The sequence below is a fragment of the Nanorana parkeri genome, unplaced genomic scaffold, assembly GCF_000935625.1.
Source record: "Nanorana parkeri isolate BGI_ZX_2015 unplaced genomic scaffold, ASM93562v1 scaffold100, whole genome shotgun sequence".
NCBI lineage: Eukaryota > Metazoa > Chordata > Amphibia > Anura > Dicroglossidae > Nanorana > Nanorana parkeri.
Window position 1 is genome coordinate 731,794 of NW_017306368.1, and position 16,610 is coordinate 748,403.

General features: G+C 39.5%; 1 protein-coding gene across 1 annotated transcript in view; it reads left to right on the plus strand.

Moving 5' to 3' along the window:
* The window catches only part of TTC27 (tetratricopeptide repeat domain 27), a 267,500-nt gene that overhangs the window by 168,725 nt on the left and 82,165 nt on the right, over positions 1-16,610 (plus strand). The window contains exon 11 of the mRNA XM_018552894.1: positions 9,637-9,750. Within this exon, the coding sequence (XP_018408396.1) occupies positions 9,637-9,750 (114 nt within the window). The remainder of the gene's footprint in view (positions 1-9,636; positions 9,751-16,610) is intronic.

Consider the following 16,610-nt stretch of genomic DNA (forward strand, 5'->3'; position numbering starts at 1 on the left):
AATGACAGTTCAGCATCTCCTGGTTACCTAGTAACCAGGGGACGCTGGACTGCCATTACACACTGAGAACCTGGCGGAAACCTCCATTATATCCCAGCGGCTCCGCCAGGTTCTCATTGTGCAATGGCAGTTCTGCATCTCCTGGTTACCTAGTAACCAGGCGCCCTGGACTGTCATGAGAGCTTGTCGGAGCCGGCTTTGACTCCAGACAGGATAAAAACTAACCCTTACAGTGGGGCTACTCCAGCATTGCAAGGGTTAACTACTCGTGTTTCTCTAGGGGACCGAATAAAGATATTCTCACCCGAGACCTCTTAGCTCTCTCCCCCTATGCTCCAGCGGTGGAACATACCTCAGCGTCCTCACGTCTAATACACTGCATTAGACATAATGACTCATGGGTCATTAGACCACATGAGCCTGGGGGCAAAGAAGATGCGGGGACAGGTGTAGCAGCAAGGTGGGACTGAGGATCAGGTAAGTATATATTTTTTTTATTTAGACCCTAGACCAAGGTGAGCACTTAACCTTTGCAGTTTTGGGATAGCCCCACTAGAATGGTTAATTTTAAAGTGACCTGCAGTAAAAAAAAATATTTGTCAAAATAGGTAGATCTAGAGATATAGGCAGCACTATTTTCTGATGTGTAATCTTAATCTAACTTAATCTAACTTCCTGCCTACCAAGCTACACCCTTTGATCCGTTAGTGTGATATGCAGCCTCACTGACCAATTGGGTGGCTCGGAAATGAGAGTGGCCAGACATCTTTTTATAGAGAAAGTGAAGACTTTTGTGTTACTTCAGCTGTCTTCTTTGCATTTATTGGTAATCTTTTTTTCCCCCCATGATATGCTCAGTTGGAATTGCCCTGATATATTACAGGTTTGCTTTAAAAATGCACACCAACTCAAACATCAGTGAAAAGTGATGCAATCAATATTAATTGTTTCGTGCGAGTAATGCAAAAAAAGTGTTGAAAGATACAATTATTGCTTATTGTGCAAATATATTTTAAAATGGCCTGAACAGGTTTGTTGGTATCCCAACAAAAGATTATAAATAATTGGATCATAATGATATTTCAAACTAGCTATTTTTTGTAAATTGAATCACACATGTCTTCAACCTTGTAATCAGTCATTCAGCCTATTTAAATGGAGAAAAGCAGTCATTCTGCTGTTTGGTATCAGCTAGTGCACCACATTGAATATGGGCAAGAGAAAGCAAAGGAGAGAGTTGTCTGAGAAAAACAGAAAGAGAAAATTATATACAGTGCATTCAGAAAGTATTTAGACCCCCTTCACTTTTCTCAACTTTGTTATGTTGCAGCCTGATACAACAGTTGTTTGAATTCTTTTCTTTCTCATTAATCTACACTCAGTACCCCATAATGACAAAGTGAAAGTGAAATGACCTGCATGTTCTGGTGTGGGAGGTGCGTTGCCATTCATCTAAATGGGCCCCAAATCCACCCACAGTTCGATCGCCCGCACTGGAGCGCGTGGCACTGCAGTACTCTGCGTTCTAGTGCATTGCTACTTGGGTCGCAACTTAATGATCAAGGATAAACGAGGTTCCTGAGGTTACACAGGCTGAGAATCACTGCCATAGTCCTTGACCTGGAATCAGTATGCAGCATGTGAAGGTATGCATACCTGCTCTGGGTCAGGAACTCCAAAAGTATTGGCAACTAGATTTTTGAAGTTAGCCACGACACTTTTCTATATTTCATTACCGTCAGGTTTCCTTTATTTTTGTTTATTGAACACTCCAGAGTTTATATAATAAATAAGCTGTTAAAAATAGTTAATTGAAATTAAATCCATTTAATTGTAGTATGATTGAGGTATTCCATATTGCACCCCTTTCTGATTTTTTTTTTTTAATTCATGCACTGGCATGCACTAATTACATCTTTCATTACGAATACTATTACTTAGTGGTATACAATCAAAACCATAAATCTGTCATGTGGCTTAATAGAGAAGGGATAGGACTTCCTCCACTTCATTTACAACAGATGTGCTTCCTAATAGGGCATATTAATGAATTGGCTGTAGTGCTTTGACATAACTTTTGTTTGTAGATTTATAGTAGGTGAACCAAGCATTTTTTCATGAGTGAACCTTATTCTAAAAATGTATTTGGCTTGTATGGATGATTTTGTCCCATGGGAATTGTAGTGGTAAAAAAGTGTCGACACCCTAGGAAGGGCAGTGAAAATCCTAAACGGAAACCAAAGAATGAACATTGAATACAAGCGAATGCCAACATTTTCCTGTATCCCAGATAAATCCGTTGACAGGCCAGTACATTCTTTTTAACTCATTCTTATTAACGCTTTCGATCAAACAGCTGTATATTAATTGTGAATTTGTCTCTTCGTGTATGTGATCCATTTAGGATGTTGATTACTGCATTGCAGAGGAGTCACATTAAATACAATGAGTAAGGCAAAGAAAGGTTATTGAAATTTGTCACATGTAGAATGAAACTATGAAACCTATTTTCTCATACAGAAATATTTTTTTTTTTTACAGTTGTTGCTGTTATGATGTTTGTCATTCTTGTTCTTAAATACTGTTCACTCTGTTGCATAGAGATTGCTAAATCCTCCATCAGTTCACAATAGGGCATAGGGTTTACAAATGTAGCATAATTTTTGCACTTCCTAGGCTGGGAGCTTTACAACATGCCAGTGCAATAGGATGCCGAACAATACTTGAACAGGTAGCCGAATAACTGCTAGGAATCTGCAGGTTTTATCTGTGTTCCTGGTGCTTTCATATGGAAAATCATGAGCAAGAGTGAGATGCATGGCTTAGTGCTCATGAAGATATAGCACTACTGGAAAAAAGTTTTATGGACAAATAGGATAGAACTTGAACTATTTAAAAAGCAAATAGACTATGCATGTCTGCACTGAAATGTTACGTAAAAGGCAACCGTACGTTTGTTGGTGTTTGGGGAGTTTTTCCCTTTACTTCCTGTGGCATAAACAAATAAGAAGTAAGAGGAAATCTTTCCATAGTGAGGGATATCCTGTCTCAGATAGTTACCACAACAACTGTCCCCATTTTAAGAATCCCCTATATTCTAATTTCATTAACATTTTCAGTACAGGTGACAGTGGTCACAAGGACAAATAGTGTGAATCTCGCTAGCAGGGACACCAACAACAAGAAGAAACGTGAGGGTTTGTGTCAGCCCTACATTCTACCAAAATGTATATGGCTTTCTTTCTTAAACATAAAACTTAGAGTTTAAGTAAGAAGAGAGCAGACTCTGCCTGCAACCAGCCCCAATAAGTATGAGCTGGTGGGTGCTGAAGTCCCAGGACACAGACTGGATGGGTCTGGAAGATGTGTCCCAGGTCGTTTCCAGCTCTGCGTGGTAATACTCACTGATAGAACAGACTGAGTGACCATAGCCTGACTGTGTGCCTGTTCTCTTGCCACTGCGCCACCACCTGCAGCCCTCACTGCTGCATGCAAGTAAAACCTCTATTTCTAATGCAATTAGTTAGGCAGTGTAACTTGGTTGTCTTGTAGGCTAGCTGGAAGGTGTGCTATGTCCAAAGTCCTTCCATGTGCATCTTACTTTCAAAAGCTAGTTATAAATTAACTGGTGTGGTTGCCATTTTTGTTTAGGTTTGGGGACACACTGGGGGTCTTCAGCTGCCATTGTGCTGTGCTGGGCTTCTGGTGTGTCACTGTACCTTCAAGGAAGAATGGATTACTTCCAAGCATACCTGCCCTCAGTTTATCCATAGCTTATCCATTTCATTTATGGAGGCTCTCCTAGATTAGAGTTAGGAACACACTACACAGAAGGGCCATTATGAGCTGGATAATAAGGGTGCGCTGTAAGCAGGGGTTGGGGTATTGGGAGGAGTGTGCTGTGAGTGGGGGGAGGTGGCCATCAGGGGTGTGTCCTGAGCTGGGGTGAGGTGTCCCTGATGAGATGTGACTGACATTGAATGTTTTTATGAGCGTGTGAGGCAGGGAGGAGGGGTGTGCTTTAGGCGGGGGGAGGTGGCTGGGAGAGCCATAGCAGTAGATGTGTGTGTGGGGGGTGTTTAAGATTTAACGGGGGGTGTTTTAACCGGAACACAGCCATAGGTTTACATGGATTAGAGGATTTTTTTTATACTATAAGGAAACAGTAAGCATTTACAATTATTATTTTTGGTCCTTATTACAGGCCTTCCAAACTTGTATTTGAGCATAGTTGTTTTCCCTTAATAGTGTACCCAAATACAACAGTCAGACATAAGAGCTATTCATGTTGCATATTTATTACTGATTATTGTATTTTAATTACTCTTATTTAAACATATTGCAGAAGGTTTGGAGTTTAATGGATACCATTTATTGGCTAACTTAAAGCAGAAATCGTTTGTGTCTACGTTAAAAAAAAACAAAGAATTACTCACTCAAAGCTCTAAGCCAACTTCTTCTTAGACCGGTTCCTGAAATGTCTCTCACCCTCCTCTGCGTGGTCTAAGGTCCAGTAAATCTTCACGTCTATACACTGTGCATAGACATGAGGATGCTGAGGAACATTTCAAACTGATGCCGATGGTCCCTGTAAAGATTTAACGGGGGGTGTTTTAACCGGAACACAGCCATAGGTTTACATGGATTAGAGGATTTTTTTTATACTATAAGGAAACAGTAAGCATTTACAATTATTATTTTTGGTCCTTATTACAGGCCTTCCAAACTTGTATTTGAGCATAGTTGTTTTCCCTTAATAGTGTACCCAAATACAACAGTCAGACATAAGAGCTATTCATGTTGCATATTTATTACTGATTATTGTATTTTAATTACTCTTATTTAAACATATTGCAGAAGGTTTGGAGTTTAATGGATACCATTTATTGGCTAACTTAAAGCAGAAATCGTTTGTGTCTACGTTAAAAAAAAACAAAGAATTACTCACTCAAAGCTCTAAGCCAACTTCTTCTTAGACCGGTTCCTGAAATGTCTCTCACCCTCCTCTGCGTGGTCTAAGGTCCAGTAAATCTTCACGTCTATACACTGTGCATAGACATGAGGATGCTGAGGAACATTTCAAACTGATGCCGATGGTCCCTGTTTGCGTTTTAAAGTTGCCACCACTCCAAGCTTGCTCCCATGATGGACTTCCATTTCAGGTTTAGTTTACTAATTTGTATTGCAGTCCATCACCAGAGTGAGTTTGGAGTGGCAGCTACTTTACAACACACACAGGAAACATGGGGAACAAAAGCAGCCACCCTCCAGAAGGAAGGACAATGTCAGCACTAATTCAGAGATGGTTCAAGGAGCTACAGCTGACTGATGCAAACATAAGCTAGATGTTTGTTAATCGTTAGGGTGCTTGAATGCATTTTTAAGACTTAGCTAATGAGTTTAACGTCACTTTTAGTTATTAAGGATGCAAACATCTTAAGCCTGACGAAGGGATCTTGAAAGCTTGCATCTTTAATAACTTAAGTTGGCCAATAAAGCTCTCAAACTCCATACTTTCAGTACTAACCATTGGCTAACATGGTACAATACTCTACTTCTCATTTAAACATACTATGAAAGCTTCCTAATGAAAATGTTGTCATGCATTCACTATTTATTCAAAAAGGCCTCAGCCAAGCCTTACAGCTTCACATTGTTTGAGCCATGAAATGGCCCTTTACAGAACCTCAAAAAACATAGGATGAACTCAACGATTTTTTTGTGTATTTGCATAATGTTTACTAAAAGGAAAAAAATTAACCATTTTCTATGTCAGGTTTAGTGTTACCCTTTTACCATTAAGCATTATGTCTTGAGCTTGTAAATCATTGTTTAACCTAGCTCATGCTCATTCTTCAGAGCCTCACATAATCAACAGCATTTACATAATCAACATTCATTAAAGATAAATGGTTTTAACACTCAAGCACCAGTCAAACCAAGCATGACATGATGTTCTGAACTGGAGTTTGTGTGAATCTGCATTTGCTTTGTAGCCTGGGTGATTTTGACAGTGAACGATGTGCTTGAGTAAGCAGGGATGCAATTGTGTCTAAGAACTGTGGTTAGATGGAACGCATTGAGAATGGTATAGTTGTTGCTTATGTTAATTGTAGTCAGCATGCTAAAACAGCCCACCCAAGTGTGATGGCATTTTTTCTTTCTCCCTAAGAAAAATATAAAAATTGTAACTGTTTCTTTTATAATAGACGTGTGAATATGTATTCCATCTGGATGAGTTGGTGTATGCTCTAAGCTAAATCTACATGCATGTCAAAAGAAATAATATTGCACTTATTGCTTGGCTTGGATATGGTGTACTTCACTGTAGTAATTTGTCAAGAGTAGGGGTTGAAAAGCTAATAGTGCATTATTCTTTTCTATTTTAAGGGTAATTCCACTTAAAACCAATAGCTTTCTATAATATTTTATTAAAATTCTCTGGGATTGTATATTGAGAATCTTTTGTACCGGTGGTCATAATTGCTTGTCATAGACCCTTGGAGATGACATAGGGGTGCAGAGGGTGCTCTGTGATAAAATCCTCCCTAGGTTCCCATGAGTTTACAAAGCTGTCAGTTTTACAGTTTTTAAAGTAAACTTGTAGTGTGTTTGTCTGTATTTTCTTAATATATTCAAGACTAAAAATGTAAAAATCATCTTTCTGTTTAGTTAGTTTAATATGAAATACTACATATGAGTATTTTATTTTTATCATTTGCAGCCAGTAGTTGATGTGGTTAAATCTGCGCTCCAATACATAGTTTTACTATTTTTCTGTCATTAAGTTGTAATTTGATCTGCTGTTTAGCTCTATTCATAATCAACTGCATGAGACATAAGAGGGATGTACACTACCTCCTCTCAGATCTCATACAGAGTTGTGTACATTTAGGCTTAAATACTCAAAAGGTGTATAGGCACTATTGGGTGTTCTTACTAGAAAGCCCAGTATGCTCTGAAAACTAAAGATAAACACCCCGTGTTGAAGTACACCTCCCAGTAAGAAATATCTCACTTGGCAATATATATAAGGTGTGAAGAAGTAGAGGTACTGGTATATGATTTAGCTGTCTCCAAGTCTTTCCCACTACCCCCTACCAAATTGTGTACATACATTCCTACTGGCCCATCACTATGTTGGGGAGCCTCATGGAGGGGAATCCTAGAATTATATTAGGCACATAAAAGATATGTGATCAAATCTAGGGGGGAAATTTAGATTTTACTTTGAAACTTTAACACTGTACCTAATTATAACCAATAATAATAACGGAAACATTTTCAAATTGGCCTGGCATTGTCCCTGGTGTACACCGAGAATCAGGAGTATGAAGTAGAAGGTGTAAGGGCAGGTTCACACCATTTTCTGGACCAGATCTGAAAAGCACTGTGTTGCGTTTGTGACGCGTTTTTGACGCGTTCAATTTTATGTCTTGCTGGGGGGGACCTCTGCAAGACCTACAGATAGCCAGGAAAAGAGCAGCACAATGCTTGCACATAAGAGACATGAACTTACCACAATTGTTCTTTTCAGAGCTGCTGAAATGATCATAGCCAGGGACAACCTGGACAGCAATGCCTCTCCACTTGCCCATCTTCTTAATATTGTTCTTATATTGCCCATGCCTCGCATCATACAGCTCTGGGCAGGCTTCCACAAGTTCTACAAAGAATTCAGTGACACTCTCAGTATTTTTCTGGTCTGGTCTGGAACTGACTGCGATGGTGTGAACTGAGGCCAAGAAGAGCATAGGGAAATATTGGGATGCATTTTAGGTCCAGAAACAATCTGGTTTCCTGCTGCACAAGGTTGTGCAGAAAAATTGGTTATGGAGTTTAAAAAGGTTTATAATGAAAATAATAGCATCTGCAGTTATATCTACCGAGGATAATATGGCACTGTTTTTATCCAAAGAATGGATGAGACTACCCTTGCGAGTTCAGGAAATACACTGTGAAGGAGGAATGCAGTTGTTTTTGGAGTTTCTTTTGCCTCCATCTGGGTCAAAAGTACAGGACTTGAGAGGTTGGACCTATAGACATTTTTCAATGTATTTAACCACGTTATTACTGACAATTTTGAATCAGTTGCACTTTATTTGCCCTAAAATTCTGACATCTTGCAGGTTTGAAGGAAACTGTCGTTGCTGATAATATTTCTAGTGGATGATCTCACTTTACAAACGCACTGTGTATATATATCTCCTTGTATTACCTCAGCTGTTTGGCTGATAGAAACCAGTCTGCCACACTCTTAGATCTTCTATATGAAATCAGATTATTTATATACATAAATCTTCTTCAGCTGCAATTTTTTTTACATGTTCTTGTTTCCATTGTGTGTCTTGTTATATTAAAGGCTTAATGTGCTGTATATAATTACAGGCATGTTATACTGATGACAAGACTTGTGGCTATCCAGCTATTTAGAACCACAACTTATTACCATTCCAAGCTAATGTAATTGATAGAGAGCAAAAGCTTGCTGCAAAAGTTTTCTGTAATTGGTTTTTCTTTTTCTGTGCAACTAGTCCCTGCTTCCTTCATTATCTCTAATGTAATATGTCTGCTTTTACCTCAAGACTCCCTTTTCTCAGCCTAAAATGATTTATATAAATTGTGTCAACTTTTCTTTTTGAAACATGCTGGGCTGTGGATGAATTCTGCAGATGCATGAACAACTCCTCCACCTGCCTCCATTGGAAATATAATACTCTTTTAGTTTCTGATAAGAAAGAATTTAAATACAATGCTGTGCCAGAATTATTTGTTCTCCCAGTTTCTCCTTAAAGGAAACGTAAACCTTCTTGTGTGAAGAATAATAGAAGTTTAATAGGAAAAAAGGAAAACGGTATAAAATCAAGTTTACATTTTGAAATGAAAATGTTGTGATGGTAGCATTCTTACTTTTACTGTCTTTTGGGGTAGCCATATGCAGGAATTTATTTTCTCAGTAAAGGCAAGCCACTGCAGTGGCATAATGGTACCTGATTAAATGAGCTTCTCATGAGCACATAACACCCATCAATGGATAAACTGGCTCTTCCTGCAGAAAAGGAGCAATCAGGGAGAAATGTAGCCTCCATTAGCACAATTTCACACCAGCTCCAGAAAACCCATCTTGAAGCCAAAAAAGTTTTCATATCAAGCAACTTATGGAGGCAGCCCAGCTTAAACAGGGAGACTAGAATCATCTGTAGAAAACACAAAATCAACAACGCGCCTTCCTAGTTCAGATAAAACTTTTATTGGAATCAAGTACAAAACAATTAAGAGTCCTGAGGAAGGGGGCATGTCCCCGGAAACATGTCAGCACTCAGTAGCAGGGGTGTGTGACACGAGCACAGCGCCGGTTGTTATCCCTGCATGAGATATGTCCCTCTTCTTGATGCAGCAGTTGTTTTTGCAGTCTTGATTCTAAGAAGGTCCTGTTACATGCTTGCGTTTTTGAGTATTGATTGTTTTGTACTTGATTCCAATAAAACTTTTATCTGCACTAGATAAAGCCTTGGTGGTTTTGTGTTTTCTACAGAAATAGAGCCTCCCTCTACCAACGTTCATTTTTAAAAATAATATAAATGGCAACATTTTTATTAAAGTGATGGAAATATTAATTCATTTTTTATTTTCCAGTGTTTGCTTTCACAGCCCAGATTCTGGGCCCTGCAGACTACTGCATTAATTTTGAGGGCAAAATTGGAGAGAGGAAGCACGCGACGTGTTGAACGAGCCATGATGCAGACTCAGGTAAGATTTTTCTGTATTCTAAAATTCAGTACTTTTTTGTCTTTTTTTACCCAATAACTGCCCATGTGACAAAAGTGACATACTCCAAACTTAGACTTAATGAAAGACAGTTTCTATGCCAGCATAGAATGAGGGTTTCCCTAGTGCAGTGTAGCCAAACGTCAGCCCTCCAGCTGTGCTGCAACTACAAATCCCATCATGCATCTGCCTCTGAAAGTCATGCATGTGGCTGCTAGAGGTAGTCATCCATACCTGCAGGAATGTGCAATTGCAGTTCAGGCCAGCTGTCACTTCTGGGTGCAGGGCTCTGCACAGATGTGCACGCTTTATGGCCTTATGCTTTGAAAATTGTTAGTGATTAACTACTAACAATATCAATTGATTGCTATGCAGATAGAACACTTGGCTTCTTATGGGAAAAGCTACCTAGGTAGCATACAGTATAGTGCCGATTAATCATACACATTTGAAGTATTGTGCGGTTAATCATTGCTGCATGTTAGGATTCAAGGCACCAAGACCCTGCGTTAATTGTATGGTTCCATGCGATTCATGTATGGTCCCACACAACGCGTCTACCGTGCATTACAGTCTGGCAGGTGCCTTGTCATTCTTCTAAATGGCACCCAAATGCACTCGACTGCACTGCAACGCATGTCACCTCATTACCGTGTGTTGCGGTGTGGTGGAAAAAAGTAGTGCATGCCCTAAAACTAGATTGAAGTATAAGAATTAGTTGCAAACAGTTCCCTTAACAATTAAAAAAAAAAGTATAAATAAGTATTTAAGTTGAACATGTATTAATGGCTGTTTACTCTGTATCTAATTTTCTTGTGTAGGGCTAATCTATGCATGAACTATGTTCTTTTCATTATACATTGTAAGAGTGTTCTGGCCAGCAATAGATGTGATATATTTGTTTAGCTGAGGTCCAGCTCGCTGCGGCATACTCCCTGTTTTTAATTTAAGTATTTTGTTTTGTCTGGAGATATCATTTCTGGCAAGCAACTGGGGTCTGTGTATAATAATATAATGCCTATTCATTGCCATGTTGTTTAGATCGTATATTAGAAATTCTTGGCACAGTTTCAATGCATTTTGAAAGAACTGCATTGTTTCTAGATTTTTTTTTCCAAGTAATTCAAGTATCCAGTTTCTGTATAGTGCCAGAGTATATGAACTACATCTCATTGTCTGTGCATGTATAAGTCACTCTTCATTGTCTTTGTAAACTGGAAACAGACAACCACTCCCTGTAATCATTAAATGTGATCATATTTTTTTATGGTTGTGACAGAATTTCTAAACATTGTCAGTACATGTGCATTGTTTACTTTGTGCCAATTTAAAAAGTACAAAGGTGAAATGTGAATATGAATACTCTACAGTTCAAACGTATTTACAAACGATCTTGTTACTACCAATGTGTGTTTTATTGAAGTGGAAGGTAATACATAATAATACATCATTAGTGCAAATACAACAGCAAATCATGTGACTGCAAAGCAGTACCTAAAACTTGTATACATGGTTTAGAGGTTCTGTTGTTGGACTGAACAGTACAATGGGGAAGATGTGGGCTATAAGAAGCTGTAAATGTTTCAGGATTTTTAGTTCGAGACATGTCAGATGCAGGACATCACAATGCACAAAGCATCAAACCGATACTGTGCACTTGGTCCCTTCGGGGATTTAACTATGATTTTTCAAATGTGATAATACTTCTTTAACAACCAGCAATTTCTAACAGAAAACAGTTTGTCTACTGAAGGGCTAGAGGCATCAGTGAAATACTTTGAAGCTGCAGGTTAGCAGCTGCATTTCTGCAAATAAAGTTGTTGATTTGGTCAAAATTAATGGCATTTTCACTGCTGAGAAATACACCTAGGTACTTATCATTGATTTAACCTTTAGCGCTTGGTTACATTTTTTCCGTTCATTCTAAGGAGATTTCTCCTTTCATTTCTTAGCTGCTTTAGGTTTATCTAGTTTTATCTATTTTAGTTAGATCCAGGAGCGCAGATTATTTTCACTTATCATTGTGCAATACCATCAAAAAGGCATCTGATCCTTTTCAACCTTCTTCAGCAGCATGACAATAACCCCAAGCAAATGGCCAAAATTATAAAGAAGTGTCAGCAGTGAAAAAGAAAAATTAGGAATTTTGCAACAGTTGGGCATGGTCCCCACAGAGCTCTCATCTCAACATTGAAGACATTATGTTACAGTACCTCAGGGATCAGTGTCTGCACAGGCTGGGACACGTCCATCCTGTCCATCAGTGGGAGGCCATGCTCGCATTGGTCTTTTGACTATGGTTAGCTGTATGTGTAAGCAGGCATGCATTGTCACGCATCAGAGTGCATTCCTGATGCCGGGCATCGTAGCAGGCTGTGTAGGACTTTTAATCGTTATCCCTTGATGTGGTTAGTGCTGTGTCTTCTTGCCAGCTACCTTCTGCATTAGATTGCTGCTGTTTCATTTACCAATTGCTTACAAGTCGATGGACTTGTGTCTTTTTTCAACCTGACTAACTATGTACCCAGGTTGCCTGAATTTTTGTCTCCAACCCCTGTTGCTGACTCTGCCGGGACCTTGACTACTCTCTGCCTTCCAACTGCTCTGCCCTTTGCCTGAGCACCGACTTACTGTCCTAATTTATCCTGTCTCTTCAATGTAGCAACCCTGCTCCTGTGACCTCTTGGTTGGGCATTCCTGAGGGCTGTGATGTGGTGTCAGCTTGCAACAATGCAGCCGGCCCCCTCTAGGGTCACTAGCCCATTACTCTTTGCAACATTTGTGAAACAAACCACTCCATGGTGATATAGCAGTGGTTCAAGCACAGAGTACCAAAAAACAGACATCCCACTAACCTTTCAATAGTGTTACAAATTGACAATCAACCAATTACAAAACAGTTGGAGGGGTAAGGCAATCAGGCAGGAGTTTACTAGCTGAACTTATGGGGACTATAGTTCACAACACTCACAATCCCCTAAACATAAAGCCCCTAATCAACCTGCCGGAACAAGCAATTTTGTTGTGATTACATGATCTCACTCATTTACATTATTGGCGGAATCCCATGTTTTGCAAACATCTGTGTCATATTTATCATTGTACCTGTGTCAGTTACTAACTTAGCATGCACGTACAATTTTAGAAGTAATCTGGATCATGTGTTACATTTATGCAGTGTTATTTCAAAGCATTAGAGGAAGAAATGTATAAATCAAGCTGTGTTGTTCAAGTAAATCTGTCCTGTTGCTCCAGGATCTAGATTGTTGTGCGGTCAAGTTGACAGTCATAATAATAACTGTATCTAAAAGTGCCTTATATCTCTGGCACATTTTTTTTTTTAAACCTACATGCTGTTTAAAGAATACTTTTTCTTTGGTGTCTCAAAGAACCTAACACATGAATAAACTGCATCTTTCCCTTTTTCTGTGGTCACCTCACCAATTCATAGCAGAATAAATGTTTATCTCCCATACAGTATGATGTTCTATATCTGTATCTGCTTCTATATGAACTGGCCTGCCAGCATGATGTAATGGAGGATGAGTGTATTAATAGTAAAGAGATCAGGTCTGAACATGTAGGCCTCTTACAAGATAGCTCAGAGTCAGTCACTAATCTGTTAAATACATTCTTCGGCTGTTTATACCCAAGGAAAATTGTGACGTTTATGTCCAAAACTGGAGTAGTATTAAGACAGTCTCAAATGAATTACAATGGCTCAAAATTGATATGGTCTACAAACAGTCAAAATAAAGGTTAATAAAGCACCTGTACTAGATGGTTTACACCATGTGAGTTGATCTCTGTTATTTAAAAGCCATTGTTTCTAGTTTTTAGAGACTCTTTAATGACTGGCTTGGTACCAATAGATCGGCCCAAGACCAAAGTGGTGCCTATAGTTAGAAAAAGATCATAGTCTTTACCAAGTAAGTACAGACCAGTAGGTTTAACTGATATAGTGGGAAAGATACTCGAGAGTTTGATCAAGGACCACAGAGTTTTTGCTAAAAAAAATAAATAATTATTATATAAGAAATTGCCAGCATGGAATTTATAAAAGACCAATGCTGTCAAACATATCTACTTCTTTTTTATGAGGAAGTAAGACAAAATTTAGACAAAGTGGCTGTGGATATAGTATACTTGCACTTTGCTATAGCATTTGACACACTTAAACTCAGGCAACTAATGTGTATGTTAAGTGGTGGGACTGGAGTTGGTGCTCCATTAGCCATATGTTAATCCGGCCCCAGGTATACCCCAAGGTTCACCTATTTTGAAATGATGCATCATTTAGGAATAAAACTTTAGTTTCTGTGTTTGCAGATGACAAGTTATATAAAGGAATAAAGTTCCTACACGATGTCTCTAACTTACAGGCTGACCTGAATGCACTGTTTAATTTGGCAATTACAGTTAGGTCTGGAAATAATTGGACACTGACACAAGTTTTGTTATTTTGGCTGTTTACCAAATAAATTCAAGTTAGAGTTAAATAAAAAATCTGGGCTTAAAGTGCAGTCTCAGCTGCTAGTCGAGGGTATACAAATCCATATTGGAGGAAGGGTTTAGGAATTACAGCTCTTTAATATGTAGCCCCCTCTTTTTCAAGAGACCAAAAGTAATTGGACAATTGACTCAAAAGCTGTTTCAAGGACAGGTGTGGGCTATTCCTTTGTTATTTCATAATCAATTAGGCAGGTAAAAGGTCTGGAGTTGATTCCAGGTGTGGCATTCACATTTGGAAGCTGTTGCTGTGAACCCACAATATGCGTTCAGAGGAGCTCTCAATACAAGTGAAACAGGCCATCCTTAGGCTGCGAAAAAAACCAAAACAGAAATCCATTAGAAAGATAGCAGGAACATTAGAAGTGGCCAAATCAACAGTTTGGTACATTCTGGGGAAAAAGAACGCACTGGTGAGCTGGTGAACAAAAATGGCTTGGACTTACACGGAAAACAACAGTGGCAGATTGTAAGATTCTTCCCACAGAACACAGAAAAACAGAAAAACCCTTTCACAACATCCAGCCAAGTGAAGAACACTCTCCCAGTCTACCATGAAGAGAAGACTTCACGAGAGCAAATACAGAGGTTTCATCACAAGGTGCAAACCATTTATTAGCCTCAAGAATAGAAAGGCCAGCCCGGTTCTGGAACAGCATTCTTTGGACAGATGAAACTAAGATCAACCCGTACCAGAATGATGGGACAAAATAAGTATGGAGAAGGCTTGGAACAGCTCATGATCCGAAGCATACCACATCATCTGTAAAACAGAGCGGAGGAAGTGTGATGACATGAGAATGCATGGATTTCAACGGCACTGGGTCACTAGTGTTTATTGATGATGTGGCAGAAGCAGTCGGGGATTCTTAAGTGTATAATGATATATTGTGTGCTCAGATTCAGCCATATTCAGCGAAGCTGATTGGACGGCGCTTCACTTAACATATGGACAATGACCCAAAACATACCGTGAAAGCTACCCAGGAGTTGTTTTTAAGGCAAACAAGTGAAATATTCTGCAATGGCCGAGTCAATAACCTGATCTCAACCCGATCGAGCATGTATTTCACTTGCTGAAGACAAAACCTAAGGCAGAAAGACCCTCAAACAAACAACAACTGATGACAGCCAGTATTTGGTAATGCCCATACATTCCAGACTTTAAAGGAGAACTACGGGGTAAGTGTTTTCCCCCATAGTTCTCCTAAGGGTCACGGGAGGACACAAACTAGCGTCCTCCCATGACCCAAAGCTCAGTATAAACTGAGAACGCCGCAGCCGGGACGGATCCCGACATTACTGTCGAGATCCCCACAGCTGTGTGATTGACAGCTGGCTCTGCCTATCTAGAAGCAGAGCCAGCTGTACCCGCCCCCTCCCCCGTCCGGAGGGGGGAAATCCCTTCAGGGAGCCGTGACTGAGAGTCACAGCTCCCTGCAGGGACATGATCGAGAAGTGAGCGAGCGACTGTATGTTTTTGCTCACTTCCCGATCTTTTGAGACGACGTGTGACAGTTTCATTGTCACACTTCAGGTCGAACTATGAGGTTGAGTGAAAATCACTCACCTCATAGTATTCCTTTAAGCAGTCATTGCCTGCAAATAATTATCGACAAAGTATTCAAAAATAAACATTTTACTTATGATTGTGTTAGTTTGTCAAATTATAATTGAGCCCCTGAAATAAGGGGACTGTGTGAAAATCGTTGCAGTTCCTAAACATTTCATATGATGTTTTTGTTCAGCCCCTTGGATATAAGGTGAATGTCTGCACTTCAATTGCATATCGGTTATTTAATTTCAAATCCATTGTGGTGGCGTACAGAGCCAGAATTTTGAAAATTCTGTCAGTATCAAATTATTTATACTGTATGTGGCAAATGAGGTTTAATTTTGAAAATGTAAAGTTGCGCACTTAGAGGCTAAAAACATGCATGCATTATACACTATATTGCCAAAAGTATTGGGACTCCTGCCTTCACACGCACATGAACTTTAATGGCATCCGAGTATTAGTCCGTAGGCTTCAATATTGAGTTGGCCCACCCTTTGCAGCTATAACAGCTTCAACTCTTCTTGGAAGGCTGTGCACAAGGTTTAGGAGTGTGTCTATGGGAATGTTTGGCCATTCTTCCAGAAGTGCATTTGTGAGGTCAGGTACTGATGTTGGACGAGAAGGCCTGTCTCGCAGTCTCCGCTCTAATTCATCCCAAACGTGTTCTATCGGGTTGAGGTCAGGACAGTCAAGTTCCTCCACCCCAAACTCACTCAACCATATCTTTATGGACCTTGCTTTGTACACTGGTGCGCAGTCATGTAGGAACAGGAAG